The sequence below is a fragment of the Mixophyes fleayi genome, chromosome 1, assembly GCF_038048845.1.
Source record: "Mixophyes fleayi isolate aMixFle1 chromosome 1, aMixFle1.hap1, whole genome shotgun sequence".
NCBI lineage: Eukaryota > Metazoa > Chordata > Amphibia > Anura > Limnodynastidae > Mixophyes > Mixophyes fleayi.
In genome coordinates this window covers 447419908-447440619 of record NC_134402.1, presented here as the reverse complement: position 1 = coordinate 447440619, position 20712 = coordinate 447419908, and the positions used below count along the sequence as shown (strand labels likewise).

Below are 20712 nucleotides of genomic sequence, written 5' to 3'. Positions count from 1 at the left end.
AGAGAGATAAGAGAACCCTGCTCGCAAGCTTAAAATCTATAGGAAAATGGGAGTTTGAAACACAAGGGCATGTGCTACATCATATTGCACATTGGACCAGCTAGAATACAAAGGTAGAAGTATTGAGTGGGCTGTGTGTGTAGCAGTGTTGGTCAGAAGGTTGTTGTCTTGTGTTAGATGTGTAGAGGGTGGTAATAGGGTAACTTAGGGAGATTAAGATGCTGGTTGAGGAATATTAAAAGCTTGTCTGAAGAGGTGGGTTTTCAGAAAACGCTTGAAGGTTTGAAGACTACAGGAAAGTCTTACTGTGCGAGGGAGGGAATTCCACAAAGTGGGTGCAGCCCGAAAAAAGTCCTGTAACCGAGAATGGGAGGATGTGATGAGAGTGGAAGAGAGACATAGATCTTGTGCAGAACGGAGGTGTCGAGTTGGGAGATATTTTGAGACAAGTGAGGAAATGTATGTCGGGGCAATTTTGTTGACGGCCTTGTATGTTACTAGAAGAATTTTAACATACAAGTTCTACGGGAAAGGCGGCTACTATAGGTGAAGATCTCTACCACTCTGGTTCTAGAAGCTTATCAAATAGCCATGGCCCATAACACAAGCAAAGAAAATCAGTGCTGATGTATCATCATACAACTTATTTAAAATAAGAAAAACGTAATGTAGTTTTTCATTTTTCAGTTGTGCACAATACAGTTGTGTATGCAGATTCTGGGGACATAGTCTCACAAGCTACCTGACATTAGACATCCTGCTATAAGAAACTACATGTGCAGTTGTATCAAGTGGTGATGATGAAGAGAACACTATCATGCAGCTAGCGACTCTAAGCAGCGGTGGTCATAATTCCGGCACTTAACCTGCCGACAAGAACATGTTGTAAGGCGAAATGCCGACAGTTCCATTGTGCTAACAGGTTCACAATGTCGATAATGTGATTGGCGACACTGATAATGTCGCTAATCACAATGCTGACATTAAAAGAGTAATAAGTCGGGTCCGGGGTATAGCCGCCGACATTTCCAGTGCCGCAATCACCAACCCCACCCAGTCTAAGCTGGCAGATAACTACAGGAGTGCCCTTGTACCACACAAGCAAAAGGATTTTCCAGAACCAGATAGGAAGGAGGTTTGCTTGTGAAGATTGATGGGAGACAATCCTGGTTGCCAGCAGCTCGCTATCTTGATATGCTTCAGTGAAATTGATAAAACAATACCAAACAGCATCACGACTGCTAGTTCTCCATCACCTGGAGTCTTACCAAAAAGCAGCAAGAAGTTTACCAGTAAAAAAATAAATACAAGCCATACATTATCTAAAAGGCTCATACAATTTTAAGTTGAAAGTCGTCGGTTTCAGCCTCAGCCTAAAAGAAATAACATGATGATTGACAAGCACGCGGCATGTGCACAAAGGGTTAATCAAGGTCACCAGAGAACAAAACACGGAATGTCAAGCCCTGACCTAACTAATGGAAAGTCATCATAGTCTCTTTTGGGAGAAACATGCAAGACCTGATCAACCAGATGGCAGCTCCAGGGGCACATCCTAGAGCACACTGCCTAAAAGTTTAAAAAAGTAAACTGGTAGCGCTATAAATGATCCCTTTATATGCTCACATTATCAATCCTTAGATTGTAACTATTGGGCACCCTCCTTGCTTCAGACACTGTGTTGTGTTGCCTGTTGCTCCCACAGATATTGTAGACGGCTGAGCAGAAGTAGGTGGGGGGGAAACCAGGACTGTGATCCGGAGTAAATTTAAGTGAATCACAATTTGCACGAAAAAGAAGTAGTATTGCCAAGATTCGCAAATTTTGGCCTGAAATTCATCCAAATAGCCCAAACAGAATGTCTGGGCTTTGTAGCACCCAAAAATATGACCTACAACTTTGTAGCACTTTTAAATTTATGGAGGAAATTCAACACAAAGGAATGCACTAAATGGTTTTATTATCTGCAATTATAGAATGTGCAAATTAAAAGTTATGGGGCACTTCAAAATAACGATAGTTACTAACATTTGGATGTTTGAACTTTGTTTCAAATAGAAATGAATATAATAGCACAAACTTATTACGTTAGTTGTATTCTTTGCTCTTAATTAAATAATCAATTTTTGACAATTGTTTGCATTTGTTCTAAACATCCATTTTTTTATTTTAATTATCATGATATCTACAACAATAAAACCTGTGCTAAATAATATTCATGAATCGATTGTGAGGGGGAAGTTAAAAATAGCATCTAATGTGGAAAGAGTCCTCACGTATTTGCTATAGAAAATGCTTAGTGCTCAGATATTTATGAAGAGAGAAATTTAAAACACATACGTGTCAGTTCATGCACGTAAAAAGAACCTTAGAAACAGGGTTATTTTTTATTTAGTTGTATTTATATATTGGAAAATTGGAAATGAATAAGTGCAGACAATGAATATATCTCTTATGGTATGGTGGGGTAAGATGACTGTAACTTGCTAACTTCAGTGAAAGAAGCTTTGAAATTAACCATATACCAGGAGGAGGTGGCAACAATATGAAAAAATTCCATATAAAATTCTTCAATGAAAAATCTGGAATATTATATAGAGTCCAGTGACCATGAGGGAGGACTGTTCTGAAGTTACACGACACACAGGCAAACAATTTCACAAGGTAAGAAGTCTTTAAATAAGATAGATAAGATAGACAGACAGACAGACAGACAGATAGATAGATATGAGATAGATTGATATTATATACATAGACAGATAGATATGGCATTAATTGGTATGAGATAGATACATTAGATATGCCATAGATATGAGATGGATAGATATGAAAGAGATACATAGATATGAGAGAGAGAGATATGAGAGTTATAGATGTGAAATAAAGAGATAGATATGAGATAGATTGATTGATTGATTGATTTGATTGATATGAGATTTATTGATATGAAATAGAAATAGCTATAAAATGGATAAATATGAGAGAGAGAGAGAGAGAGAGAGAGAGAGAGAGAGAGAGAGAGAGACGAAACAGAAAGAAAGAAATGGAGACAAAGATAGCTACGAGAGAGATAGATAGATAGAAAGATAGATAGATAGATAGATAGATAGATAGATAGATAGATAGATTGAGAGCGATAGATAAGCAATAGATGAATAGATAGATAGATAGATAGATAGATAGATAGATAGATAGATAGATAGATAGATAGATAGATAGATAGATATGAGATAGATATGAGATAGATGGATAGATAGATATGAGATAGATATGAGATAGATGGATAGATAGATAGATAGATTGATAGATAGATAGATATGAGATAGATAGATATGAGATAGATGGATAGATAGATAGATAGATAGATAGATAGATAGATAGATAGATAGATAGATAGATAGATAGATAGATATGAGGTAGACAGATAGATTAAGAGCGATAGATAAGCATGTCATGTTATTGAATGCTTATAAAGTGTTTGGTTGCTTATTACATAAGAATTACATTTTCACAATCTTTTTCGATACTGAATCTACATACCACGTGTGACATTCATTGTCTGTTCCTGCATTATATAAACAGATTAAGAAAACCATTTACTGCCGACAGTGTAACTCAGTGTATGTGGATCAGACTGTGCAGTTAGTGTACATAAGTGCAGACTGCCAAAGGGTAAAACATTCAAGAACAATTATACAAGATAGAAATGACATTGTACAGAAACTGGTTATTCAGCAAAAACTTATTGCCAATATATTGAATTGGATATTTTATTTAAATACCTGCAGTGCGTTTACTCGCTAAGGTTTTATAAAAAATGTTTATCAAACATCAGTTCGATCTCTATTGCTCTTCTAAAGCACCTAGAATTATGGGAGGGGGGGAAACAAAATGTTTTAACAAAGGGAAATTAAAAATTGGTCACCATGAGTTGAAGAATATAAATTGCATTTATCCTTTTTATAAAGCAACATTTGTAACACTGACTTTTCAGTTGAATAACTATGCCCTGTCGTTATAACATTCCGCTGCAGGTTGATGACCTTCTGACATAAGACTCTAGTTTAAACTTTAGATGTCTGTTATCAGTAGTCCATTCTCACACAACTTTTATGACTACTATAACTCTTTCGTGTAGAATTGTTGTACTACATCTTTTATAGAAAAGCATTGTCCCTTACCAATTATTTCAGCACTCCCTTGCTCATCAAATAGAACAACAGAAAGTAGAACCAGCCGATTGACAGTGACCATTCCGACTTTAATCCTGTCCTTCAGCAAAACATAGTTTGGCCGAGTCATTAAAATTATTTTTACTAACAAAGAAAAAAAAAACAAAACACATTCTGAAGACAATTCTTTCATCTGAAATGACATCTAGACCCTTTCAAATGTGGAAATACCAATGTTCTACGATATTTGACTTCATAGGCTACCAATAAAAGCCAACAGAAAGTGTCTGTATAGTTTTTATGTGTACAGTTTATTAAAAATTCTTCACCTTTGTACCAGACATGTGCTGTATAATGCATAGACTTGAAATTGCGAGTTTAAGCCAGATTTTAAGGCACTAACAGCTGGAATCACCAGCAACCACCCTGACTCATCCATCTGTCTTTTATGGATGTGTTACTTTTATGAAACCACTTATATTTCATAGAAGGTTTATGCCCACTTTAAATTAAATTAAATTAAATTAGGTCTCCTGGACTCCCGGGAGAGCCTTTTTCCCCCACATCTTTCCCACTTCATCATCATCATGGTCATCATCAACATTTATTTATATAGCGCCGGCAAATTCCGTAGCGCTTTACAATTGGGAACAAACATTAATAAGACAATACTGGGTAATACATACAGACAGAGAGGTAAGAGAACCCTGCTCACAAGCTTACAATCTATGGGACAATGGGAGTTTGAAACACAAGGGCATGTGCTACATCATATTGCACAATGGACCAGCTAGAATGCAAAGGTAAAAGTACTGAGTGGGCTGTGTGTGTAACAATGTTGGTCAGAGGGTTGTTCTCCTGTGTTAGCTGTAGAGAGTGGTAATAGGGGAGATTAAGATGGTGGTTGAGGAATATTATAAGCTTGACTGAAGAGGTGGGTTTTCAGAGAACACTTGAAGGTTTGGAGACTAGAGTAAAGTCTTACTGTGCGAGGGAGGGAATTCCACAAAGTGGGTGCAGCCCGAAAAAAGTCCTGTAACCGAGAATGGGAGGATGTGATGAGAGTGGAAGAGAGACGCAGATCTTGCGTAGAACGGAGGTGTCGAGTTGGGAGATATTTTGAGACAAGTGAGGAGATGTATGTCGGTGCAATTTTGTTGACGGCCTTGTATGTTAGTAGAAGAATTTTATATTGGATTCATTGAAACACAGGCAACCAATGTAGAGACTGACAGAGTAGCTCAGCAGAGGGAGAACGGTTTGCAAGGAAAATCAATCTAGCCGCTGCGTGCATAATAGATTGTAGGGGTTCAAGTCTGACTTTGGGAAGACCAGTAAGGAGGGAATTGCAATAGTCGATGCTGGAGATGATGAGTGCATGAATTAAGGATTTTGCGGTGTCTTGTGTGAGATATGTGCATATTCTGGAAATGTTCTTTAGATGTATGTAACATGATTTAGATATGGAGTTGATGTGGGGAATAAATGATAGTTGTGAGTCAAGGATTACACCTAGGCAGCGAGCTTGTGGGGTGGGATTTATGGTCTTGTTATCAACAGAAATAGAAATGTCAGGCAGGAAGCTTCTGTTTTTGGGTGGGAATATTATTAATTCAGTTTTTGAAAGATTGAGTTTGAGTTGGCGAGAAGACATCCAAGATGAAATGGCAGAAAGACTGTCAGTAACGCGAGACAACACAGATGGTGAAAGATCAGGAGAGGATAGATAAATTTGTGTATCATCCGCATAGAGATGAAACTGAAATCCAAAGGAGCTTATTCGTTTTTCAAGAGAAGTGGTGTAGATAGAGAATAGCAGAGGACCTAGGACTGAGCCTTGTGGTACTACAACTGATAAAGGAAGCGGAGCAGAGGTGGATCTAGAGAAATTAACACTGAAAGAGTTATTAGATAGGTAGGATGAGAACCAGGATAGGACAGTGCCTTCAAGACCTAGGGATTGTAGCGTTTGTATGAGGAGAGTGTGATCAACAGTGTCAAATGTAGCAGAAAGATCCAGGAGAATTAGAAGAGAGTAATGGTCTTTAGTTTTAGCTGTGATCAAATCATTGACTACCTCGGTCAGCGCAGTCTCTGTGGAGTGTTGAGAGAGAAAGTCTGACTGAAAAGGATCCAATAGGTTGTTCCTAGCTAAGTGGGCAGGATGGGCACCTCCATATTACTATATGAAACAAAGTTAAAACATCCAACTTGTTGATAGATATGCCCCTTCCACACAAAAAAAAAATGGCAATATGTATTACATGTTCCCCCTGTTTACAAACCATACACTTGTGGGGATATTAACCTGTTTACACACTGTGAAGTCCTCAGATATAATGGGGAGACAAATGAAGTCCCTACAAAACTGACTATGTTAGTCAATGCAGGAGACCTTTCTAATATACCCAGCATCAACCCCCTGACATCACCCAACGAGTCACTTTTGTCGGACAAAAAATGTGTGTGTGTTTATGCCGTGTAGGTGAAAGTGTGTGTGTTCTCCACCACTGGCCGTTAGTGGAACTGCAGGCTCATACACACTTTTGGCCACGAGACCTGTGGAAGTCCTCTGCTGCGTGATAGAACCGGCAGGGTCCTCAGCGCATGGGAAAAACAGTGGGACACAGTTGCCCTCCTGACTACATGCAACGGGACGCAGAGAGAGAGACTATGAGAGCATTCTCCCACCAAAAGGAAGGTAGGAACTGTGGGGTATGACACAGCCCCAATGTATCCTTAATATTTTTTGGCACAGTGATGAATATTTAACTATTTATTTATTTTTTATTTATTTATTTTTAAATTTAAAAATGAAAATTTTCAGTGGCGTCTCTGACCCCGAAGAGAAGGGTTCAGACAATGATGTGATACCATTGCGGTACAAAATTAAAAACCAGCGAAACTTACTTTACACGCAATAGCCTTGATTCGCTTGATTCACTTTGGACGTAACTCCGTTGAAGTAGCGTATCTTACGTGAAATAGCTCTGCGCATGCCCAGAAATAGGCCCAATGCCAATAAACTGCATGAAAATTCATGACTAAATGTCAATTACAACTTGCAGGGGCAAACGCAGGATTTGTAGAGAGGGGTTTCCACACCAGGCCACCAGTGGGCGTGACCAGCATGCATGGGGGTGTGGCTATAATTTTAGACAGTACTTGGCTGCTCCCCAACTCTTCATATCCCCATAATATACATGGGCATTGTGCGTGCACTACTGTTAGGTGCAAGCAGAGCTGTGTGAAGCGGGGACAGGGTCCAGCCACCTCAATTATATAGTGCCCCAGGCTTGGAGAGGGTTTCCAGGCACTAGGAAACCCCCTTTCATTGTGCCTATGACTTGAGAGGTGGAACGGGGGATTTTATGGGTGGACTAACGTAGCCATGTACAGTAAGGGCGTTCTGAGGCAGATGAGCCGATTCAAGCTCCAGGGTCTCTCGTAAGCGCTGCTTTAAATTTAAGCGCGGAAGACGCCAAACTCACAGGTGTTGAAGAACCCGGAGCTTCATACATTTACCCCCAGATGATGGTAAACATCCATAAGAAACTTAGAGAAACGGGAAGGTTACTGTTTCATGCCAGAAGAGTTACCCCTTTGGAGAAAATGGAAGACTATCATTCCATCAAGCTGTTTGCATGTAGTGAATGCTGTGACTATGACAATGAAACCAGAACATTCACAACTCCCTCGCTGGCAATGAAAGTTGATCATGACTTGCACAAGAGGTCCAGCATTGTGGAAGGCCAAGCAATGATGGAGGGTTTCATTGCTATTTTGGAAAATGTACGCAATTTTAGGAAGGTCTGTGAGGCAAGATGGAACGAGCTGATTTCACCATAAAAACTCTGAAGGAGTCAAATGGAACATTCTTCAGCTCTTACCTTTCACTAAAGACGTTAAAAAAATGCACTTGTATCTTGATGGCAAACAGTAGGCGTACCAGCACACTTAGAAACTGGGCATTGCTTGCAAAGGTCACCCTGGCACAGGAGATCTTATTCAGTTAAAGAAGGGAAGGGAAGTTTCCAAGATGCTGATAACTACTTTTTCTTCCAGAGATACTTTGGTTCCTCATGTGGATGGCGCCCTAGCACTTTCTGAGTTTGAGAAGAAACTCTGCTGGCCCTTCACTTGGATTGAGATCCGAGGAAAACAAGTAGGAAAGTTCCAATACCGCTAATATCAGCAATGCAAAGTTCAATGGAAATTCTTTCAGAGAAGAGTGAAGAATGGGGAGCGACCACTGAAAATGTCACCAATTTTGTCAGACCAGCTACCTTGGCACATTTCAGAGGTTCTGACAGTATAAGCCTTTTTGCTCAGGAGTGTGGTGCTAAAACTCCCCAAACATTGACTTCCGCAAAGCCTCGAAAGCTTGTCGCTGCTCTTTCTAAAGATCTCAACTTAAACAACACAGAATTAGGTCAATTGACAGACTTCATTGGGCCACGACATTAGAGTGAGTCGGCAATATTACCGCTTCCCAGAAGGCACTCTGCAATTTGCTAAGATCAGCAAACTTCTTGATAGGGGAAGACTGGGTGAGTTCAAAGGCAATCATTTGGAAGAATATGGAACATTGATCCAAATGGTAGGCTTGAAATATCCTATCCGATATGTGGATTTGATTTTTACCTTTTAAAATCAGTCATTTATATATTTTTATTTAGAATCAATTCAGCTACACAGTGACAAGTCTGAGGATAGTGCGACATCTGTAAATAGTAAACAGAAAAAATGGTAAAGTCGCAATCGTAAACACATTTGTTAATTATATTGATAACACACAAAGTGCAAAAAGGGTGGTTTGCATGTACAGCATGCAGGAAAAGAATACACAAGGACAACACTATTAAAATGTCTTAACACTCCTACAAATGGGTCAAAAATAGAAGCTCTTTAATCTTACAGGAAACCACATTTATTTTAAATGAATGAATGCGGTTTATGTTCAACCTTGTACAGCTACAATTGAAATGCAATGAAAAAGAAGGCAGTGTTATGGCAAAAGACCAACACATTTATTGCACTTCAGATGACATAATTTATCTGTACATATGGGAAGCCTATTTTAACAAGCCAACACATATGGACCTATTTAACGAAGGAAGAAAAGCCCTATCTCCGGGGTAAATAAGTGTTGTTAGATTAAATTTCCCAGCCAATGTAGGTCTTCTACTGCTGCTCAGTTCTGCCAGTGCCTACATTAGTTGCCTACTGAATCCATTATAAGATACTTCGACTAACATACAAAGCCATTAACAAAAGTACACCGACATACAGGGGCCACTTTACTAGGTACACCTGTACACCTGCTCCTTAAGGCAAATATCTAATATTTGATCAAGAGGATCAGTTGTTGTCCAAACCACACGCCAAGATGGAGAACAAATGTGATCTAAGTGGCCTTGACCATGGAATGAGTCTTGGTGCCAGACGGAGTAGTTTGAGTATCTCAGAACCTAATGATCTCCAGGGAATTTCACTCACAACATCCAGGGCCTGAATCGTCAAGGAACGTAAATGCTGATACGTGCTGTATTTTGCGTAAAAGCGCACTGTGCATAACCAAAACCGGACCAACACCGCAACATCCAATTCATCTTCGACCACAAAGGACCCTTACTACAGCCTAGTATTTCATAGGGAGGGGACTGGGAGGCATGTAGTCAATGTGCAGTAAGGGCGTGGCAGGCTCTAGTGCACTCAGCACCAGCATTTGATTCAAACTTTGGGCATCTCTAAACTACGTGTCGTATCACTTGCCCCAACTACAGGTCAGGTGTAAGTGCAGATTACTAGTGATGACGGCTGTGTATACAGCTAGAACATGTGTCTGCAATCAGAAGCCACTGTAAAAATGCATTTTATGTACAGCAGACATTCATCACATTCATCAATGTATTCTAGCCTTCTAGAAGGTCCTGGTGAGTATAGACTGGCTGGTTGGTAAGTATATTGGTTTGTGAATTACAGTTGAATTGTCCCTCATTTTCTCAATAAAATCTTTCTCTCTGCCTTTGTGCTATATATATACACACATAAAAGTGTACTTGTAAATATACATATATGTATCTATAATATAAATGCTTAGTGGCGTGTGTTAGTCTGTGTGTGTGTGTGTGTGTGTGTGTGTGTGTGTGTGTGGAAAAAATAAAACCAAGCTGCAGCGCCACCTGCTGGGCGGAGTTATACACTGACCTACTAAATTCTTAGTGTGTGTGTGGGAAAAAAAATTCAGAAAGGGCTGAAATTTGGTATACTAAGATGTTTTTAATTTGTTAATTTAATTTGTTAATTGTTAAAAGTGTTTATAAAGATTTAAAAATATATATATATATATATATATTTCTTGAAGGAGAAGTGACAGTTAGGAGTGGTTGGTGGTTGCCGGGGGTGACAGTGGGGAGTGGTTGGTGGTTGCCGGGGGTGACAGAGTGAGAGGAGTGTGATACTCAGGACCGCTGAGAGAGATCCCTGTGTCTGGATAGACATCTGGATAGATGTGGTTATGAAAATGAAGGATGAGGTGATGGAGAAGAATGATGAGGTGGTGACATGTGGACAAAACCACGTTAAAAAAGGGCGCTTACGTCGGGAAGTAACGCTCTTCCCCTGAGGAGGCCTGGGCTATGGCCCAAATGCATGACAAGGACCTTTTTAACACCTTAAGAAGCTTGATTTGACTAGAATGCATGAGTATCATGCATGGGTTAACTTGTGTATATATATATATATATGTATATATATATATATATATATATATATATATATATATATATATATATATATATATATATATATATAAAATAAGAGAAACAATAAAGAAAAAAAAAATCCATCTGCAGCACCTTAGGGATAGTTTTGACTCCATGCGGGGCTGACCCATGAAATGCGTTGCTTGCCTTGTGTCAAGAAGCATGAAGGGATTTGCCTTATTTTTCCTCTAATACGGGTTCTGATTGGCTTGTGGCTCCCCGAGGTTTTACGGTTTTACCTCCACATGGGTCACCATGTGTGTGCGTGCACTGTCTATGTTTGCTATGTGTTCCTTTATTTGTTTATATGTTGCTTTGGCTTTCTGCTCATGTCTTATTTACCTCCAATTTACTTGACTGATTACTTTTTAGTATGTTAAATTATTGAAATTATGTTTATAGAACCGTTATGTGTTGTTTTGTTCATATTGAGTTTTGTAGTATGATCTTTACATTTTTCCCCTAAATATCTTAGCTGAACTTTATATCTTTTTAGATGATTTTAACTGCCTTAACAATCTCTTACTGAGAGTTTGGGGCTAATGCAGAATTGGTCGCAATCGTATCCCAAATCCCATTCACTAAACAAGACCTTGATCACGGCCATACGAAAAGCTGCAACTATTCCAAGATGCGTGACGGTCATCACCAGCAGGATGTTTGCCTGGTTCATGGCAGCACATGTCACAAACACTTACGCCCCACTTGCGCCCATATTTTTAGCCATTTATTTTGTTTGCAACAAATGCATTTGCTATTAGGCATTTATTAAACCTTAAAAAGTTCTCTAACACAGCTGAAGCAAATTCCTCATGTACGAAAATAAACTTAAAACACCAAAGCATAATATATGCACAGATGATGCATATTTTCAGCAGCGCATTCGCAAACAGCCAATCGCAAGCGGTTCACTAGTGATGACATAGGGTACCGTACTACCGGGAAAAGTGCGCAGCTGCGATGTTCTAACTGAATGTGCCCCTGTCTGATAAAATGAGCTCTATTAGGAATAATTAAATGCTGTCATTGACAACAAGGGTATTTAAATGTCCCTTGTTAGAGCGTGGATACCGTATTCAGCATTGAATCTTCATGTGAAACTCAGGGACTGCTTCTATATTCTTAACAGAAGTTATACATTTAAAGTTGTATAGTACTTTCTGTGAAATAAATATTTAACCATGACACTATGGGAGGGGAGTCCTTTTATTCCTGAGCATATACACTGAACCATTTAAAAGAAGGAACCAATGAATGGTACAGTGGAGAGACGCCTTGAGTTGAAGGTATACATTAACATGCTGTGAGAGCTATCAATGTGCTAACGTGCACATTCCCTGAAGGATGGCTACAGATCTATGGAGCAAGGAGATATTGGAACATCCTGGTGAGAATGCAATATGCTTACAAGGTATATAATACCAGTATAATTCTACACTGATCAGAGGTGAAAATATGTGACTGTTACCACCCGGAACCTAGATCACTGTTAGGATATACACATATACATAGACTCTTCGGTTGTCGTTAAAGATGAAGGGTGGTGCTATAACTGTGTGCGTAGGGTCTGACTTATCTAAGAACGCAACCTACACGCAAGTTGCATTTTTGAAACAGCACGGAACTTGAGGGTGCCTGCGCCCACATTCAATGCGAGAGGATCTCAAGATACATTTCCATTTGAATCTCAGTATCAGTACGCACTCAACTTGTTGTATGTTAGACAGAACAGACTGCAGGATACGCACATTCATATGTACAGTACAAAGTCCCATTAGAATGCATACACAAAATTTTATCTATTTTTTGGAAATGACAAAAAACTCACAATACGATAAACATTTAAAATATGTGTTTTAAAAAATATTTTTGTTTTTACATGAATGGATAAATCAGGATGTTTTTAATGCATACAGTGTATACAATATAATTTTATAATCTTTCTTACTTGCATACCCATGTTCTGTGCTACCTAGTGGCACACATACGTGTAGTTTTTAATATAAAACCAATGCCATGTCAGTAGTCATCACTATCAGAAACCCAGAAGTTGAATCATGCTACATCTGCGTTGGTTCGCTGTGGGTTTGAAAAAGTGGTGATGTTGCCTATAGCAACCAATCAGACTTTAGCTGTCATTATGTGGAATGTACTAAATAAACGATAACTAGAATCTGACTGGTTGCTATAGGCGGCATCTCCACTTTTTTAAATCCGCAGCTTGATAAGTTTACCCCCTGGAATTGAGTCTCAGGTAGCGGCTTTGAGCCTTGTGTTTAAGAAATATATAGATAAATATATATATATATATATATATATATATATATATATATATATATTTTGGGCTTCAGAAATATATGTGTGTATATGTATATATACATATATATATATATATATATATATATATATACATACATGCATCTATTAAAGCAAATTTGTTTATTGTGTTACTCTGCCTCTCATATCTTTCTGTACCACATGTAGTGGACGAGAGCATGAGGAGGGACACAGATAAGGGCCTAGTGCAGTCTCTGAGTAGCTGGTACCACATACAATATGGGATATACCGAGCGCGGGCTTGTTGCCAAGCAGCTGGTACCATATATAATGTGGGATATACCGAGCGCGGGCTTATTTTTCTCTGGTTTTGTTTCAAAATATTGCCTTTTTGTCATAGCAGCTGTCCATCAAGCCTATTTAAGGCACATTTGGGTGTGGCTCACAAGCCAGCCCTTGCTAGATGTAAACCCCTATACCTGGGAGGTGAGTGCATCTGATTTTAACTGCATTTTAATGGTGTTTAAAGCATATAGGTCAGTGTAGGACCTGCATATAATGAGGTACCCTTGATGTGGGATGCAGGCATAAGTCTTTTGATCAAAATATGAACTAATACCTCATGTTTTCATTTTGCTAGACACACACACAGATATGCAGTGTAAAGGATAAGCGCTGACCACTTTCTTTCTGTTTTGTATACATATATGGGCATTTATATTGCCACGCAGCTGGTACCACATACAATATGGGATATACCGAGCGCGGGCTTGTTGCCAAGCAGCTGGTACCATATATAATGTGGGATATACCGAGCGCGGGCTTATTTTTCTCTGATATATATATATATATATATATATATATATATATATATATATATTTTGGGCTTCAGAAATATATGTGTGTGTGTGTATATATATATATATATATATATATATATATATATATATATATATATATATATATATATATATATATATATATATATGCATCTATTAAAGCAAATTTGTTTATTGTGTTACTCTGCCTCTCATATCTTTCTGTACCACATGTAGTGGACGAGAGCATGAGGAGGGACACAGATAAGGGCCTAGTGCAGTCTCTGAGTAGAGGCACCGAGTAACTTAACAGGATCCATGAGAAACTGAAGGATCACTAGTAACTTCCTACGAGACAAAACAAAAGGGCCGGGAGTTAAAACAAGTATGTTTAATTTCTGTTTCATTCACATAGGCTGGATTTAAAACCATGATAATATATTCCATATTTAGAAATACTGCTGAATTACCAGAGTGAGTGACAGCTGCAGAAACAGCAGTCAGTCTATTTCTGGGGGCTATCATCGTCATCATCATCTATTTATATAGCGCCATATATATATATTCCCAGCGCTGCACAGAGAACTCACTCACATCAGTCCCTGCCCCATTGGAGCTTACAGTCTAAATCCCCTAACTTACACACACAGACGGAGAGAGACTAATTAACCTACCAGTATGTTTTTGGAGTGCGGGAGGAAACCGGAGCACCCAGAGGAAACCCATGCAAACAAGGGGAGAATATACATATAACTCCTCACAGATAAGGCCATGGTTGGGAATCAAACTCATGACCCCAGCGCTGTGAGGCAGAACTGCTAACCACTGAGTCACTGTGCTTCCAACATACTGAACTAAGAATACTTTTATGTTGATTACATAGGATGGCAATATAGTCTGATTACTTTACAATCTTTTAGCAGAGCTGTTTGAGGGAAGTAACCGGCGTGTCTCCAGGGTGTCTGCGGCTGGAGATTAGGTGGAATTTACCATATACCAAAGTAAAGATTCAATGGCACGACTTAGTGCAGGACGATGAAATGTTAACAGATCCAGTGACTCGTCAGACATGAGATCTGCTTGTGTAACAGTAATCTGAATTCTGGGCACGTTGTCTTCTGCTGTACCAGGAACATGTTTTCAGGCAAACTAGCTTAATTCAGGCTGTCCAGTCTCGCTAAAATGAATGTGTGTATTTTGAGGGTCTTAGAGTCTACATTTGTAATAAAATATAGCTTCTGTTCCCGATCTTTAAAATCACATTTTTTATACTGTATAATACGTTCTTTCCCACTGCTCGGAGCTATGGTACTTTGTGGTGCTCTATAATTTAATGATAATAGAGATCCATATTACCACATAATATCCATTTTTTAAAGGATGCTATAATAATGTAATAACTGTTTGCGTAAACAGTGATTTATGGGAGTGGGAATGTAATTGAATTCTTAATTGAGGACAAGTAACTAGCAATTTTGTCCCTTTTGGGACAGAGATTATCATCATCATCAATTGTGATTACCCTACATAGAATATTTAATCCAGCCAGATCCAGAGAGATTGAGAGCATAAGAATTGTTACCAATGTGGCCTGCCTGAATATTTTTAGTTTCTGGAACTGGTACTAAGAAAGGGTTAAATGTACAGCTGAGTGAAATCGCAGCACAACACAAGTTGTTGGGAAGAACAGGCCTTTGTCAGAGTTTTGTCAATAGAATCTTAACACTCTTTAATTCTGCAATATATAGACTCCCCATTTGCAGTATTTTCATATATTGAGTGGAACTGCAACTGCGATCATGAATTTGCTCTACTGTGCGGTGTTTGAGGTAGAACAGCTGAGGCCATATTCTGCCTGCAACAAGTACCGAATGTCATGACCACTTGCAGGACTAAATTAATATTTCATAGGACCGTCATGAAAATGTTGCTCCCCTCTCGTCCAATGGCTTTAAGTCACTGACTGCAATTTAATTGTAATGCCCACTTTGTTGGTGTTGGTAGACTACTGGGCACCATGACTAATGCCCACTATTTATTTTTTTGTATTCCAGCAATACCTAAAAGTAGAAACCATGGAAAGTGAAATTCCTATTAATATGTCAGAAAAGGAAGAAAAAAAGCCGGTAGAGGGTCCAGATCGTTGTTCCGATAATGTTGGGCTATTTTGCCAAGCGGTTCATTATATTTCAGGAGAAATGAAGGAATTTGGAGACTGGTTAAAAGGTAAGAGAGAAGGGGAGGTTCTACTATCACACACCTCTAATCTGATACAGATCAACACTATTCAATTTATTAAGTAACCTTTTATAGGGCACCTACAAACTAGTGGACGAGGTCTTGCGGCCCGTGTATTGTAGATCAATAATTTCACCAGTAGAACATAATGATCACTATAGAATGGTTTCCTCCAGTGGGTGATATCGTGACCTCTGTTTTTTCGTTACAGATAAACCGATCCCGTTGCAGTTCATTGATTGGGTTTTACGCGGAACATCTCAGGTTATGTTTGTCAACAACCCTCTCAGTGGGCTTATAATTATCGCTGGACTCTTGGTTCAGAATCCATGGTGGGCACTTACGGGCTGCCTAGGGACTGCAGTGTCAACATTGACCGCTCTCATTCTCAGCCAGGACAGGTAATTTGTGTGTATGTTACATAACAATACAGAGTAACAGAGGAAACATGTTAGGCAACCTGAATAAGTGTTCAGCTGGGGAGTGCAATTGTACCGGTCATGCCCTGGACTCAGACAGTATTTGGTTTGATGGATATTTTCGAGAATTCAGCCCTTGAATTCAGTAGGAGCTAGTGACCTCCGTAAGGCATTAGGAGCTTCATGTCTCTTCATGTCACTGGTTCCTTGGCTCGGTGATCGGATTATTTGGGGTCCACATGCTGCATTATCAGGTATATTGGTAAATACTGTAGGAAGATGACAGTGGTTGGCCTTTTTGTGCATCCCTTTTCCAGCAATGACTGTGGACTTTGAATGGTCAGAAGACAACTGGACAGTTCTCCAGTGTAGATCGTCTTGACCCCATTTCATTAGGTCACCTGCTTGTGACCACATTGGACACCGACCATGTTGCGTGGTCCGAGTAGCAGGACTGGCCATGTCCACACCTTATATATTATGTAATCAGAAACTTCTACTAAAAATGTAAGTGTCCAAATCCTATTGCATGAACTCAATGCATCTCTACAAAGAATCCACAATTATCAAGAGTCTGCAAAATGTCAGACAAAGATATTGTGATGTGGCCTCACCCTATTTGTGCCATCGCCAGGGCGCTTTCGTGCATGCAAAATATGCAGTAATTCCATTTTTCCAAAAGTTTTTCTAAGTATGGCTTCAGGCCCACTGGTCAGGCCCCTGTTAACATCATTTCAGTGCAGGAATGGTAGTAACACCTAAGAATGTTTGGCATGTACCCACACATAGAGAACTTGAGTTTTCGATACAACTGGCCATTAAGGTGGTATTTGTATTAGAGATGATCGGTTCAGATTCGGAGAAATCCGACAGTTCTGAATTTTGGTGTCCCGAGCCATTTCTCATTCCAAATTTGGACCTGAAATCAAGTCACAATATCATTTATAGTAAAATGACGGATCATTATCCTCTATATATAGAAGTGATAGCATGTGGGTAGGATGCTTGCTGCAATTCTGTTTTCAGGAAGTAATTTGTAGACAGTTGTACAGAGTGAAAGAGGCAATTTATATTGAAATACCTGTGATTTTCCTGCACAAATCTAAATTGAGCAATGGGCATTCTAGTACGTGTAAGAGCAGTAGTAGGACCATTACTTGCAAAATGTGGTCATAGCCTGAGTCTTTTATGCCAATGTGTGTATGGAATGTTTGGAATTTTCAGGTTTTTTTAGACAACTCACCACATTCATCACTGACTTTTCTCTTAATACTAACATCAAAAGCTGATGTTTTCCCACATGACCTTTTTTACTTGAGAGGTTGAAAAAGTGCTACTACTGACATTACTAGTACTGGGATGCTCCTGATCTATAGACTGATCCAGTGGCTCCCAAACTGTGCGCCTAGGCTCCCTGGGGTGCCTTGGAGATCTCACAGGGGTGTCTCGGCCAGGGACAGTGGTAAGCAAGGTGGGGGACTACTTGGTAATTATTTTGGCTTAGGGGTGCCTTGAAAATATTTTGGAGACCCTAAGGGTGCCTTGAACTGAAAAAGTTTGGAATCCACTGGACTGATCCATGATTGACAACAGGAGTCAAGCTACTTCTAGATGCCACCACACCACGTAAATGCCCAATGAGATAGGGAAAGGAGGGAAGTTACCTTGCAAAGGAACAAAACCAGATGAGGTTTTGGCCAAGACCAAAACATGAAGATGGTTTTAGAACCAAACACGGAGGTATGCACACATCTCTAATTTGTATTTATGTCAAATGAACACATGTATGTGAATTATAACTCTTACATAATGTGGTAAGATCTTACTGTGTAATTCTCTCACCACAGATCGTCGATAGCCGCAGGTCTACACGGCTACAATGGAATCTTGGTGGGCATACTCATGGCTGTGTTTTCCGATAAAGGAGATTGGTACTGGTGGCTGCTTATTCCTGTGGTAGTCATGTCAATGACTTGGTACGTTCTAAATCTCACTACAAATTACTGTTTGCAGATACAAGAACTGATAGATCCTTATCGTAGATTCAGTGATGCCATCACTTTATTCAGGATGCCCAGAAACGGGAGATACGGCCTTGAAGGCAGCCCTGTCCGCTACGTCTTCGTACGGAAAGGACACTTACTATGACCTACTATTTCAGGGAGTAAACTGGACGGGGAATTGGCCTTGATGAATATAGGCCTAAAACCTCCAGGGGAGGTCCAAGTAAGCCTAATTTGCCCCCCTGCACACCGCCCCTCTTGCTTCAGTAGACACTTGCAGAGCAATCCATCATCATCATCATTTATTTATATAGCGCCAACATATTCCCTAGCGCTTTACAATTGGGGACTAACACAATAAAGCCTTTATACAGTTGTGATAACTAATCTTTCTCTGTCAAGAAAAAAAAATACCCTACACATCATGTAACGTGACAAAAGCTAAAGTTTTTTTATATTTTAAAAACTAAAAATGTAATATAAATGGTAACACTTCCGCTTCTTTGAAATATCAGTATATTAGAAGTCACGAACGAGTTATTTGTCCCGTGTATAAGCCTATGGCCTTGTCCCATTTATGATCTACTTCGTCACAACTAAGGGATGTATTTATAAAACCTTCTAAAAAAAGAAAAGTGTAGGTGTTGCCAATAGCAACTAATCACATTCTAGCACTCATTTATCTAATACATTCTACAAAATCAAAGTTAGAATCTGATTGGTTGCTATGAACAATGCCTCGACTGTCATGAGACATACATAGGCTATCTAATCCAGATACAGAATGATTACAACATCAGTTAGATACATTGTATTGATTGATATAATCGCTAAATACTGTACAATCAAGGCCATGTCATGAAGTAATTAAATTGTTTTCATTCAAATGTCATCAGCTGAATATTTATCTTTCTACAGCCCGGTTCTGTCCAGTGCGTTGGCTTCTATATTCAGTAAATGGGACCTGCCGGTATTCACGCTGCCATTTAACATTGCTGTGTGTCTGCATCTATCTGCTACCGGTCACTACAATATATTCTTCCCCACTGTGAATATTGTACCTATCGATGCTGTTCCAAACATCACCTGGTCTGCTGTCGAAATACCGCAGGTAGGTTTGGTACCGTAGAGTTTTCTTGGTTATTACAATATGTCATTGTGGCCAGGCCCAAAAATCCATTCCTCAGACTGTCAGCCCCCATGCTGTCCTTCTGCTCAGTGCAAGGGCTGAATAGGCAAACCCAGGGGGGGGGGAGGTTCCTAGTGCTTGGAAACCCCCCCTCCCAGCTTGGGGTCCTGTATGCTTAACTAATCTTAGGACACGAGCACCAGCCACAAGTAGTGAGAGCAGGAAGAACAGGTAGGAGAAAGCAGGACAGTTTGCCAACTGTTCTGACACCCCCCTCAAAGCCTGGGGAACTCTATAATTGAGGTGGCTGGACCCTGCTCCCGCTTCATCCAGCTCTGCTTGAAAAGGAAGAGCTGTGTGCCCCTAACAGTAGTGCACGCAGCATTGCCCGTGTATATGATGGGGATAGGAAGAGTTGGAGAGCAGCCAAGCACTGTCTAATATTATAGCCCCGCCCCCAAGAATGTTGCTTACGCCCACTGTCTGTGTGCCGTGGAAACCCCTCTCTACAAATCCTGCGTTTGCCCCAGGGCTGGATCTGTCTACGTATGTAGTGAAACAATTCCTGGCATTGTAGCCGAATCACAATATATTATTATCATTTATAATGTGCCACTGACCAAATGAGCTTATAATCTAAGAGGCACAGGGAACACTTGATACATAAGATCGTAGAATAATAATTGCAGGTGCTGATGGGGACAATACTACTTCCTGTCTCCTGGCAGTTGACAGTGACGAGCGCTACTTTGGTTCCCGGCTCTGGGCATTTGCTAAGTAAAGGTACTTTCTTAAAGTGGAACAATTATTTAAACGTTGATATACCTTTCAGTATAAGTGTAGTAGTAAGTTGGGGTTTTATTAAGACTTTTGGTTGGTAGTATCTCTG

General features: G+C 39.6%; 1 protein-coding gene across 4 annotated transcripts in view; it reads left to right on the top strand.

Moving 5' to 3' along the window:
• The window catches only part of SLC14A1 (solute carrier family 14 member 1 (Kidd blood group)), a 37495-nt gene that overhangs the window by 10387 nt on the left and 6396 nt on the right, over positions 1-20712 (top strand). For 2 of the 4 annotated variants that reach the window (XM_075186258.1, XM_075186252.1), the window contains exons 2-5: positions 16089-16260; positions 16484-16673; positions 18539-18667; positions 19613-19805. In XM_075186258.1, coding sequence (XP_075042359.1) covers positions 16110-16260; positions 16484-16673; positions 18539-18667; positions 19613-19805 — 663 coding nt within the window. In that variant the 5' untranslated portion in view covers positions 16089-16109. Of the gene's footprint in view, positions 1-13684; positions 13703-14399; positions 14420-16088; positions 16261-16483; positions 16674-18538; positions 18668-19612; positions 19806-20712 lie in introns of those variants that run through there. The other 2 variants (XM_075186263.1, XM_075186270.1) reach the window with 2 other exon arrangements.